Below are 13073 nucleotides of genomic sequence, written 5' to 3'. Positions count from 1 at the left end.
GCAAAAGCTTATACGTCTCATCACTTGGATATGCATTTTCAGTAGATTAGTATCAGTAGGCACCATTTTCAAACTCGGTAGACTCTCAGGTAGATAGTACCCGCGTCGGCCATGTTTACGCTCGCACCGCCCTCCCTTCGTCGTCGTTCCAAGCGCTTGCGTTTTCTTCCGCTCTCCCGGCTTGGCCACCGCTTGGCGGTCCCGTTCGCGCGTCTAGTTTCCTCCGGCTCCCCGAGGTGACGGTAGTCTTCCGGGCGAATGTACGCCGCCGATCAAGGCCGCCTATCAAAATAAAAGTGTATGCGTGTGTCTTTCTTCGCGATGACCGCCGTCGCCGCTCAAGAGAAATAAAATTTGCTCATACCTTTGATCTAAATTCTGGGTCTCCTATATGTCGTATGCTAAACTGATTCGCTGGTAATTCACCTTCACATCAGTGGAATGGCGCGTGAACTTTTTCTTAATTTTTTTAAAGCATGAAATGCTTTTAGCTCCCGTTTTCGGCGACCTTCAAGAGACCTTGAGCCAAAATCCAGAGCCGTTATCCAGACACTCAAGGCGAGAAAGAAATGAGAACATCCGGGCAACCAGTCAAAACTTAAGAAAATGCGGTCTCTGGCCCTTAACGAATGGCTGTAACACGCGACACGGTGCGTTCCATAGGTATCCGTAACATGGGGTCCTATGAGGGTACACATGAGTGCCTTATGACTATATATGACTACTGAGGTTTATGATCATGACTATATTGTCCCAGTTAACTTGGACCAACATTTTAAAAAAGACCAAGAGCTCTAGAGAAATCGTACCGACTGCATAGTAGCGACAGTCGTGTGTACTTACGGCCAGTATTTTTTTTTCAACACTAAGTATATTAATTAATTGCTTTTAATTAGTGAACTTTTTAATTATTGCTTGAACCGCGAACATGTAAATTACAAAGTTCATGTAAATTACAAAGTTGTAGGGCACCTCAAAAAACCTCCGAATCAAGCATTTATTTCTTGCTGAAGTGTGTGTGCCTGGTTGTTTTTTCTAAAACAAAAGCCCGCGAAATACGTGAAATATGAAATAAATGCGCGCTCGCGCGCCGCTACTCAAGCGCCTCCAAGCAACTTTTGAAAGATATACGGCTGCATTCATTTATCGCCGCATCGTACAAGGCTTTGTCATGTAGGATGGCTCGAGAGGTGTCGCGACCTAACTATATATAGCGTGGCGCGCGATAAGCGTCATATCTGCGCCGTCACGGTTTCCCGACTTCAAAATCCCCACCCCCTACGGCTCCGCTACGCTTATCAATGCGTCAACGGCGTGTTCTCGTGATGCCGCGAGCATCACGAGAACACGCCGTGAAATATAGCGTGAAGCCCTGTATCGAGCTGCCGCCGCAAGTAAAGCCGTGTGTCCGTGGCTATTCGCTTGGGAGCGCTTGAGTAGCGGCGCTGCTCAAGTTTGTATGGGTGTTCTGTGGCCTCAGAGACAGTGCACGAATACGAAACCATTACCGCTTCTACCTTGCTTCTATGCGATCAGCCGTCGGAAATGCAACTGAGTTTTCGCTAACGCACTGTGCTCCAATCATGCTGGATTGAAGACGTGCGCAGTAGTTGGCTGCAAAAATAGTGACTTACATATTGAGGAATGGAATTAATCTGTGTGGCCAAGTTCGCGGACCGCTGCTTCAACTGTCCGTGCGTGTTACCGGCACTTCGAGATGTACGGCTTTTTTCGAGGATACAGACATTTGGTCATCCGCCAGCGTTGCATCGCTAACCTTCAAAGAAAGGGCTTCAGCCCCGGAACGTCGACAAGAGTGAGTACCGCTCGTTAAACAATGAAGGGATCGAGTAGCGCCGCTTCCTGTCATAGTAGCTTTCGCTCACAGTATCTACACATATTTACCACAACTGGCACGGAAACTTACGCCCACTTTATCACCAACGTGTCAAGAATAAGTGAATGGGCGCACACTTGAATATATGCGCACTATATACGCATAATTAATTAATGACGTACTGCACCGATAGCGCACGAACGGTCGAAGCTGAATGTTTTGTCGTTCACCCAGTCAGCTTCTACGATACCTCCCGAAGTAGAGGTTTCCTGAGCCGCTTCGGGCGTCATGTACAGGGCGTCATGCACTGCTAAAGGAAACATGCGAGCGCGTGGCTGACGCTCCGCGCAGCGACGTGTAAAAGCGGCGAAAACCAAGCGCATGCGCGAAACGACGCAGGGGCGGCGCATGCCACTGTTACTAGATTACTTTGGCGCATGCCGCGCATCGTCTGCTGCCAAATCGTCCCTTACAAAATACAAATCGTCCGCCCTGCCGTACAAGCGCACGTCGAGATCCCCCCGTTGCCAGGAGAAACATTTAATTCCGTGCATTTCTATCCGTGAGAGGTAGAAAACATAAATACACTCACTCCTATTGCGATGGTGTAGAATGCGAATAAGCAGCGGCAAAACTACGTTTCACAGAACGGTATTTTTGGACACGCCAAATAATGTTGCTGTGCTGCGTCTCGCGCGAGCATTCCGCGGACGGAAACGCATTCACAACACCGTCGGTAATTGAAAATTCTTCTGCATGCATTTGCTTATATACTTTATTAGTATTACTCACTCACTATCATTTTGGAAGAGCGATGCTTTCGAATGACTACATACATGTTCACGTTTCCTGATTCCCCAACGGTGGCGTTACACGACGTTTCGTATCTCCTAGCAACTAGACAGACTGAGCGTGTCGTAGTCAGACATTACTGAAAGATGCCTTGCACAACAGTACCCAATATAAACTGCGGTGTGACTCGTGCTGGTTTTGTTGAGTCAATCGCCACGCTCCATCCGCGAAGGGAACGTGTTTCGATCTGTCGTACGATAACGTCTGAATGCGAAGCTTCCTCCAGAAAAACTTCATCGGCCTAGCGCTGAAGCACGCCGCAAGTGACGCCCTGGACTGAGGGCGTCGATGCTTTTTTTTTTTTTTTTATCGCAGAATAAAGTGATTTCTCTCTCTCTCTCTGCCCAGAAAAACAGCTTCATATCGCCTATAATGTTCTTAGCATCCAGATGGCTGGCACGTCAAGCGCAACCTTGCGCCTTTTATCAGTTCATCGCAACCGCGGCTCAAGACGTGTGGTCGCTCGGCCGCACGCCGCGAGCAATGCGAAGGGGCCGTTTGATAGCAGACGACGCGCGGCACGCACCGCCCCTGCGCCGTTTCGCGCATGCGCTTGGATTTCGCCGCTTCCCGTGCATGGCGCTGCGCGGAGCGTGAGAAAAATCGGCAGTCATGACTTTTAATGATAATCAGGGCAGCGAGCATAGGATACAGGAGGTTACGCTGGAGGTGGTGGATAAGTACAAATATCTTGGAGTGTGGATAAACAATGGGGCTGAGTACCTAACGGAACATGAAAAATATGTGACGGCTAAAGGTAGCAGAAATGCAGCTGTGATGAAAAATAGGGCACTGTGGAATTACAATAGGTACGAAGTGGTGAGAGGGATTTGGAAAGGGGTGATGGTCCCTAGTTTGACTTTCGGCAATGCGGTCCTGTGCATGAGACCAGAGGTTCGAGCAAGGTTGGAAGTTAAGCAGCGAGGGGTAGGTAAACTGGCTCTGGGAGCACACGGAAATACACCAAATCAGGGGGTACAGGGTGACATGGGATGGACGTCATTCGAGGGCAGGGAAGCCAGCAGCAAGATAGAATTTGAGGAGCGATTGAGAGAGATGGCAGAAAAGCGGTGGGCAAGGAGAGTTTTCAGTTATTTGTACATGAGGAATGTTGATACAAAATGGAGGAAGCTGACCAGAAAACTGTCAATCAAATATTTGGACTGCAGGAGGGGTGCAAACCAGGAAACAGCGGTTAAGAAAAAGGTTAAGGAAACAGAGAGGGGTCTGTGGAAAACAGGGATGCAGACGAAATCAGCACTGGGCACATACCGAACTTTCAAGCAAGAAATTGCCAAAGAAAATATCTACGATAATTCTAGGGGAAGCTCTTTGTTGTTTGAAGCCAGGACGGGAGTATTGCGGACTAAGATGTACCGAATCAAGTACCAAGGTATAGACACGTTGTGCTGTGCGTGTGGAGAAGAAGAGGAAACGGCTGAACACCTCATACTTTTCTGTAAGGGGCTTAACCCTACAGTGCAAGGCAACGGGGCTGATTTTTTCAAAGCATTGGGGTTTAGGGACAGTGAAGGCAAAATAGACTTTAAGCGGGTAGAAATAACCAAACAGAGGTTATCTGATTGGTGGATAAAATTAAGGCAGGGGTGAAATTTCACCCACCACAAAGTACAAATTATGTTAATAGCCATGGCTAGGTGGCGTATGCCACCGCCCGATTTAAAGGGTTCAGCCTCATCCATCCATCCATCCATCCATCCAGCCTAAAGCCCGTGAGCCTAGGGTTACAGTGTACTAGAACCACACTTATAGAACCTATACTAGGGTGCCGCGGCGCTGGCATCGAGGCGCCCTACGTAAGCCTAGAGTTACTTTATATGCTACCAAAGGTAGCTCCCGTAGGGAGCATATACAGTAACTCTACGTGAGCCTAAACGTGAGCCACGCGCTCGCGTGTTCCCACTAACTATGGACCGACCTGTACATCCATTGTAAACACGGAGGCTACGGAGGCAGCTGAGGCAGGCAAGCAATGGACGCGTCACCACGTGATCAAACATAGCAGCGCCGACGGGATCGCCGCGAAAAGGGTCAATAGCTGGCCAACTGTCCTGAACCACTCGGCATATAGTGCCCGAGAACTTCCACGGATTTGCGCTAACGTGAAACTAGGGCATGCGTGCGTGTCTGGTTCATGTACGACGCGCACGGCGGCGAAATCGACGTTTAGTGAAAAGTTAGCGCCGGTTCCATAACCACTGATACCGAAGCATTCGACTAGCATGCAGTGCCGCCATTCTTCCGAAAAGAACGAGAGACACGGGCGACTTGAACGACCGCGAAGCACTTTCCTCTCGCCGAAAAGGACTCTGCAGCATTTTCACGACTGCCACGAACACCCGCTTTCTTCAAACGCGGCGCTATCGTGGGAAAGCAGGCGGCGCCGTGCTTTCAAAGGGCAGCCCTTTCTCCGCGACACCTCCTACCCCGCACGCAGAGACGGCCGTTCCACGGCGTCCACCGGCCGCAACAACCAGGTGGCCGACTGTTTACGCACGCCAGCTAGGATCGTGCGCAGGCCTTCGTCACGCTCGGTTGAGGCATGCCAGGCGCCGAGACGAGAGCTGCCATACCGTGATCTAGCGAGCCGAGGAGCCATTTTGGGGACAAAACGCCCAAGGAAAAGAAAAATTCGCTGGTCAAACCGTCGGCGATTTAGTGCGTAGATGTGGCTGCACGACCGCTTCGGGCGTGGATCGTCCAGTCCCATCACGCCGGGCTGCTTGGAAGCAATCGACTTCGACCGTTCGGCCGGTGCTGCTGACGCCCGTGTCGAGGAAAGCGAGTCGGCCTTCTGTGATGAACGAGCGCATTGCTTACATACTGCCTCGTTCGCTGTCCCCATGGGTGGCTTCATTTTATTATTGCGATAGCAATTATATGGACACTCAAAAGCAGATTTCTGCCGTCGGCGTCGCCGTCGCCGTCGGCGTCGCCGTGAGGTTCCGTATGACGTCATTTGGAGATGAAATCGTCGCCGTGGTAAGTGGTTCTTGAGGGAAAGGGAAAGGTTGGCGCTATCTTCTGCAGCGCCGAACGCTGTATGTGCGAGTGAAAGGGCGCGAGGGGCGCGTCTTTCACGGGGAGTGAACGCACGGCGGAGAACAAACGCGCGTTCTGCGCCGTGCTCGCTTAAGGGCTGCAGAAGTAGGCGTCTCTTTTCTCCTTTACAATCACCATATATGTAGAGCAAACGCGCCTTCTTCGGACGCGCGAGAGGCCGTGGGGGAGGGGGAGGGAAGGGAGGCGACGTTTAGCTGCGGCACCAAGTGAGGCTCCAGCAACAGTCACCAACGCCGCACGCATTTTGAGCAACGCGGGCAAAACGCCGATGGCGTCGACAACAGTTCTGCGTGTTGTTGCTACCAAAGCCGCTCACCTTACTTCGTATGACATTGCTGTGTTGCTATCGCATTCATTAATTCGCCCTTAGGGCGAAACTGTGACATTTTTTTTCCCCGCGAGTTGTCGCCTGTAAAGATACGCTGCCGTCGCTCGGCGCCCTAATCATGGCCCCGTTGCGTTATCTCTGCCGCCCGGTCATTTCGATGGCCCTCTTTCTATTTCCGAGGAACGGTCTACACGAATGTTGTGACGCAGCCCGTACCGACCGACGCCGAAGCTGGGTCAGCCGAGCGGCCTTGGTTACAGCCGCCGGGACGGCCGGCTGCAGGGAGCCAGCTGAGCACTCATTTAGCGATGTCATCCAGCTCATCGGGGCCGCGTATTACGGACGCGCCACCCACCTGTGCCGCACCCTCACTACGTGGCGGCGGCGTTCTTGAAGAAGTTTGCCTTCTCCATGAATGCAGCCTGTCGCTTCTTGCGCTCTTCTTCTTCGATCTTTCGTTCCAGCTGCTCCTGCTTGATCTCCTCCTCGAACCGGTTGCCGCGGTTCAGCTCCATCGCCTGCGCACAGACACAAGTTGCGTTATGGGTGCAACTCCGCAAGGACACACACGCATACTCTGCCGAGTTATCCGCATGAGAAATGAGCCCGTTCAAGGATTTAAGGAACAAGAATACCCCTCGATCTGCAAGAATACCGAACTATGTTTCTCAGTATATAGCTTACAACGATGTTGAGGTAGTCGTCAGTTACCATGGTATTTGCATGCCTGTGTGAGCACGTTTCGATCATGCCTGCGGCACATGTGCTGACTTGGCTTCTTGAAAGGACGTTTGTGCAATGCTGCATTACAAGATATGCCCCAAAAGTCCGTGCAGTGTCAGCAAAAGAGAGAGAGAGAGAGAAAATGTAGCGGCGCCGCGCTCTCGCTGTCTCCACTCGATCGAAAGAACCCGGTTGACTTCTAGTACGAGCCGGACTGCTGTATGACAAGGCATGCGTGTACTTTTTGTGGAACCAAGGATCAACGTCAAATTTCTTGCGAAATTGGCCAACAATGGTGCAAAAGGACTATGGAAAGGACGCGATAAAGGAAAGAACTGTTCGACTTGGACCGCGTTTTCTGGAAGGCCGTGAAGATTCTAAGAATGATGCAAGATTAAGACGCCCCACCCCCTCGTGCGAACATTAGACAGTTTTAGTATTGCGGAAATGGCACCACGCTAAACGCAATAAAATAGCGGGGTCAGACTGCGCATGCTCAGAACACTGTTTCAATTTTGCAGGTAGCGTGCGTCCGCTATTTTTGAAATATAGCGGAGACGCTAAACGCTCGCTAAGTGTTTAGCGTTGCAAACATGGTGGCACCCTCGGCCTATTCTAGTACACTGTACTCGGCCCGAGCGCTTGACATGCAGGCTCGTTTCAAGGCTTGGCGTGGATCCACACGGCTAGTTTGGTTGTCGAGCTGCTCAGTTTGCTGCTTTGACTACTCGCAGCTAGATGGTTTTGCGCTTAGCGGCGCATCGTTGTCTTACGCTATACTAAACTCTATCGAACAGCGTTCCGCAAAGATTTAGCGTGCGTAACACGCTAACGCTAACGCAAGCATTTTCCGCAATACTAAAAGTCTCTATTGATCGTATGCGTCCGCTGCTGCTCAGTGACCGACGAATAACTGTTATGAGATAACAGAAGCATTTGGTATGGAAAAGTCGTTCGTTCATCAGTTCTGACTGAATAGTATTTTGAAATGAAAAAAGGTTTACGCCAAGATGATGCCGAAAGCAACTGCCGACGCCCGCAGCAACGGTTGTGACGAAAAGAATGTTGCATTGATTGGAAAACTTGAGACGACAGTAATGAATTCTTGCATAGGGCCGTCACCTTTCGAGCAAGAGAGAAAGAGAGAGAGAAAAGAGAAAGAGGAGCCAAGCTAAACGAAAACGGGAAAGCTCGGAAGTATACAAAGCGATAATCAGTCATGTTGCTCGTGTTTTTAGGGGCGAAGCTCCTTATAGCGGCACCCGTTCCGTCCCCGTCGTAGTAGTAGTAGTGTGTAACCAGTCTGAGAAAAATGAGAAAAAAAATTCCGAAGTTGTGTCCGTAGCGCGGAATCGAACCAGGGACCCCTCGCTTCCGAGCGCGCGGCGTTAGCCCACTACGCCACGAAGCGCACATAGACACACGCACCACGATGGCAATAAATACCCAACATTAACGAAAGGCCGCGTTTCTAGCGCGTTTCTAACGCGTTTGTGCTAGCGCGTTACGGCCCGTGTAAGAAGCTGGTGTAAGACGCTGTGGCCTCTCCGCCTTACCTTCAACGCGTTTCGAACGCGCTGCACAAGGCAGTGGCAAGTCAAGTTCAAGTCGAGGAGCGTTTATGAATACGGGGGGTATACTCTCTCACCAGTCATGTGATGGCGTCGGCAAACGCGGTGCACGTTCCGGCATGTGTAAATGGCTGCGTAAGACGCTGTGGCTGCTCCCCCTTACTAGAGAGTACTGCACGTTTCTAACGCGTTTGTGCTAGCGTCCCCTTAAGCGGGAGATCCGATGATTCCCTCCGGAGCTTCGCCCACTCATCATCATTCACCCCGTGGATATGCTGTGATTTTTTTTTTTGACTACCATGTCATTGTGCACCACGAATGCGTACGTGAAGGTCAAATTGGCAATGCAACTTTCTACGCGTCTGAAAGATCATGTGCGCCACGTGTGACCAAATTTGCCGGGAGGGGCGCTGGATTCTGAAGCACAATAATACAATACCCCTGTGCGCGTTCATTGACAGTGGGTGAGTTTAGGGCACGCGATTCCATCACTGTGCTGGAACACCCAAGTTATACTTGCAGCTGCTGCATTCTGCCGGACGGCCAGGTGATATATACGGTACAACGGACGGCGGCTGAAGTTCGGAAACGCGTGACGGGGGGCTCGCTCATCAGCGGCATGCGTCGTAGGCAGCAAGAGTTCACACTGACATCGTGCAATTCAAGTCGGTCAGCGACAGTGCTCAATGAATGTTAGCATGCTAACAGCCGCCCGCAATATATGCGACGCGTATCTCTTCGTGCATCTGGCGACAATATTTCGGAAAACGCCAATTGTATCTTGCAGCCTAATTGAATTGAATTCTGTGGTTTTGCGTGCCAAAACCACGATTATGAGGCACGCCGTAGTGGGGGACTCCGAATTAATTTTGCCCACCATGGGGATGCCCCCAATGCAGGGGACACGGCGTTTTTGTACGTTTTTGCATTTCGCCCCCATCGAGATGCGGCGGCCGGGATTTGATCCCGCGACCTCGTGCGTATATAGCAGCGCAACACCATAGCCGCTAAGCCACCGCGCGGGTGATGCAGTTAATACACTAACCGGGACATTTGACTTGGATTCGGGGTGTGTGTCCTCCCTCATGGGCCTGTGCTGAGCCCTACATACGTGCATGCGTTGAACTCAGTCCTGCGGTTGCCACACGTGGACGAATGCTGCTGTATGTTTGAGCTTGATAAATTACCGCGTCATTTTTTCCCCTTGCACCTTATTGGTTCATATAATTTGTCTGCTAAAAAAGTAAATCGCTATTTGCTGCGCATTTGTTTCAGTTTTCTTTTTTTATGTCTGTTTTGCGTATTTTTTGAAACACTCGCGATAATTGAGCAAGAGAAAACTACACCGTTTTCTCGTATATACCATTCGGTGCGTCGGCACTCCTCGCCGCGTTTGGGAAGGCACCGCAAAGCCTTTTCGGAGGTGGATCACGCCGCGCATTCCGCACGGCACAATTGATCACCCTCGACGGGCGCAACACGCAGCGAAGAGTTCCAGCACGGGCAACTGTGGCATAGTCACACGCGAACGGTGAAGCATGGAAATGGGGCGACGCTGCGTTTCTTTCCTCGTGCTAACCGCGGCATGTCCCGTGCGGAGCCTGCCTTTTTCCTCATTCCCTGCGCGTTAATCCCGCCTGTAGAAGAGCAGCCGCCGCATTCGTATTACGCGGAGGATGAAAAATGAAAGAAAGAAGCAGCAGATTCTTGCTGCTTTTCGAAGCTGAACCGAAAATCCACGCCCCCCTCCGCGATGCGTCGTTCTTTGGCGCGCATATTATGCATGCGACTGCGCGCGTGCCACGAGCGGCGCGAATGCCGAGCCGGGCTGCTTGCCTTGACCGCGACTTCGAAGCTGGCAACTTGGCCGAGTGCCAAAGCCGCTGCGCTAAGGCGTCCAACTGCATCAGCTGACCACACACGCGATCCGGAAGCTTCGCTCCTGCAATGGCCTGTCCGTGTCGCTCGGCTGTTTCCGGCTTCTTCGGCGGTCACGGACCAGTGCTTCCGAAGCTATATTTCCGCTATACCCTTCCGCAACGGAATTTATTTATTTCTCCTTTTTTCCTCTTTCTGGGTATGGAATAAATTCTGTTTATCGCGCTGTGCGTAGCGGCTCGTTTCCCGCTTGTTGGGTTTTCTGCTCTCTGTGTGTGCGCGCTTATTTTTCTCAGTTTCACCCTAGCCGAAGAAGGTCTCCCCGCGAGCTCTAACGGCCCTGGGTGAGTTAACTGTACCTTACGTATTCTATAGGAAAAATAAAGATCAAAGAAGAATACGGAACGTATATAGTTCACACGAGTATACACAGTCTGCAGAGCGCGGCCCTATAAGAAAAGCTTACACCCGCCTATCCGATACGAGTATACACGATACAATACCCACAATTCTTCTCGCATGCGCTGCACGTAACTATCAACCCACTCGATGCACCGCACACCGCTGATCCTGGACAGCCTCCGTTGGCCAATAGAGGTCGGTATGGGAAAGAAGTGCCGATGAAGATTTCTCCCAAAAGCAAGGCTCACGTATATACGCGTGACTCTGTTATCGCGGAAAAATGATACGAACGAAATCTGCTTCTCTCTCTATCTGTCTTTTTCTTTTGTCTTATTTTAGAGCTCGCCCCCGCGCCGTTTACGTGGAAAACAGGGCCACGTTAATTAATCAGAACGGTACTGCTCAAATAGACATCCTTTCTTTGCTCTCACGTAGCCCGGGCAGGTTCAAATAGCAGCCTCAATTCAGAAGTCGGTAAAAAGGAATGCAGCCGAATGTCACTTGCATGTCAAAGTGATATTGTGCATTCTATTGTGCGTACCTACGTATGTCTTCGACTAATGGTGGATGGATGGATTTACGTATGTTTATTGCGATAGGGATGGCTTCTTAGCCTGTTTGGGGGACGGGGATAAATTGGGCCACTGGAACTTGACCGCGGTCACAGAGGTATAGAGCAGCTATAGAGTCTGTGCACGATAAAGAAAAAAAGCGCCCGGTGCAAGCCGCGTGATCTTTTCGCTGAGACTCTCGGTGGACACATGGCAAAACCGTCCCGACGAAAATACACCGACTTCACGTGGAGGTGCGCGCGGCAGTGCTTGTCGGGAATACATTGAAGGCAACAAGGTTTGATCGCGTGCTGTTGAGAACAATTAATTCCTTCTAACGGCGCGAAAACAGAGAACACGGCACACACACACGCGCGCGCTTGTGTGTATCTTATTCTCTGTGTGCATGATGTCTGTTTTCGCGCCGTTACAAATAATACACATAGCGAACCGCACCATCTTGTCCAACAATTAACAAGTCCTGTTGGGAAGCTCATGCAACGAGCGGGACGCATGGCAGCCAGCTGCCGTCGTCGTATACATACCTTGGCCTCGAAGAAGTCCTTGGCGCCCCCAACGCCTGCCTTCTCCACGTCGATGCTCGTGAGCCGCGCGAGTGCGCTGAGGCCGCCGTCCGTGCTCAGCTCGCCGTCCCGTGCCTTCTTGAAGATCAGCAAGAACTGCGAGGAGCGCATCACGACTGTGAGGTATACATGCGCGAAACTGGCATTGGCCGACGTGGCCAGAGAGAGACGAACTGCAAGACGGGCTATAGACTGTGATGGTATCATATCAAGAATCACCTCCAGGTTCAGCTTTAGAGGCGACCATTAATGGTCTTTTATACAGTTTTGTAAGTTGCGAAGAAGTATAGTTAAAGAGCTCCTCTAAAAGTATGCGCGTAAGCACTGTGCCACTTGCTCATCTCTACGCAGCCCGGTGTAATTATCAACGTTATGAAAATTGATCCGACCAGTATAAACCCTTATCTACCCTTATCAGCCGCTATCAACCTTATCGGACTAGATCCGATCCTTATCAACACTTATCTGTCCTTATCAACCTTGTCAGACTTGATCTGACCCTTATCAACCCTTATCGGTACTTATTAACCTTATCAGAATTGCTCCGATCATTATAAGCCATTATCACTCTTTAGCGCCTTACCCATCCGCGTCGAACCATTATCTACCGTAATGAGACCCATATTCGCTCCTTATCAACTCATCAACTGCTTATCTGTGTTGCGCGACGTGAAGTGCATAGAGATATCGGTGGCATTTCCGTCGGTGCAGGAAAGCCTCCAACGGAAGGCGCATCCCGTGACCACCGAAACGCATCGGGGATGTGGCGTGCTTGGCATTCAATTTTTGCAAACTCGGAATTTTGATGTCTACAATGCTCCAAGTCGGTTCTACTACATGTGGTCCTATAGATGGCTTTTATTCCACCATCACCAAATTTTTTTAACAAAGCCTTCACAGAAACTGTTTTCCTTTGACATTTGTTTTGTGCCGCCCGTACAACACAGTCACGTGGTTCAGATTTATTCACCTCCTGCAAGCGTGGGTGTTTAGCCCAGTGGGTAAAGACACTCGGCTTCTGAGCGTGGGGTCGTAGGTTCGAAACTAACCACAGCCAACGTTTTAATGTTTGAGCATTATTTGACGAATACCCAGCAAAATCTGTCTGTCACGCGAAAAGTGTAATGCCTTGTATGTGCACAAAAATGCGTAACTTGCGACGTTAAGACATTTAATCGTTATAATAGTGTAAATGTAGATGATTGGTAGCTTTATAAGCGATAAGGAACAATTGAAAAAAAAATTAAGTTGATCATGCAGAGA

The 13073-nt window shown here is 50.5% G+C and overlaps 1 protein-coding gene across 1 annotated transcript in view; it reads right to left on the bottom strand.

The window, feature by feature from the left end:
• The window catches only part of LOC119446801 (EF-hand domain-containing protein D2), a 64362-nt gene that overhangs the window by 1670 nt on the left and 49619 nt on the right, over nt 1–13073 (bottom strand). The window contains exons 3-4 of the mRNA XM_037711359.2: nt 11772–11906; nt 6457–6619 (exon numbers count right to left, since the gene is read on the bottom strand). Of these exons, the coding sequence (XP_037567287.1) occupies nt 6473–6619; nt 11772–11906 (282 nt within the window). The 3' untranslated portion in view covers nt 6457–6472. The remainder of the gene's footprint in view (nt 1–6456; nt 6620–11771; nt 11907–13073) is intronic.

This window comes from Dermacentor silvarum, chromosome 3, assembly GCF_013339745.2.
Source record: "Dermacentor silvarum isolate Dsil-2018 chromosome 3, BIME_Dsil_1.4, whole genome shotgun sequence".
In the NCBI taxonomy this organism is placed as follows: Eukaryota; Metazoa; Arthropoda; class Arachnida; order Ixodida; family Ixodidae; genus Dermacentor; species Dermacentor silvarum.
The sequence above is the reverse complement of the archived record's forward strand: the minus strand, read 5'-3'. Positions and strand labels throughout refer to the sequence as shown.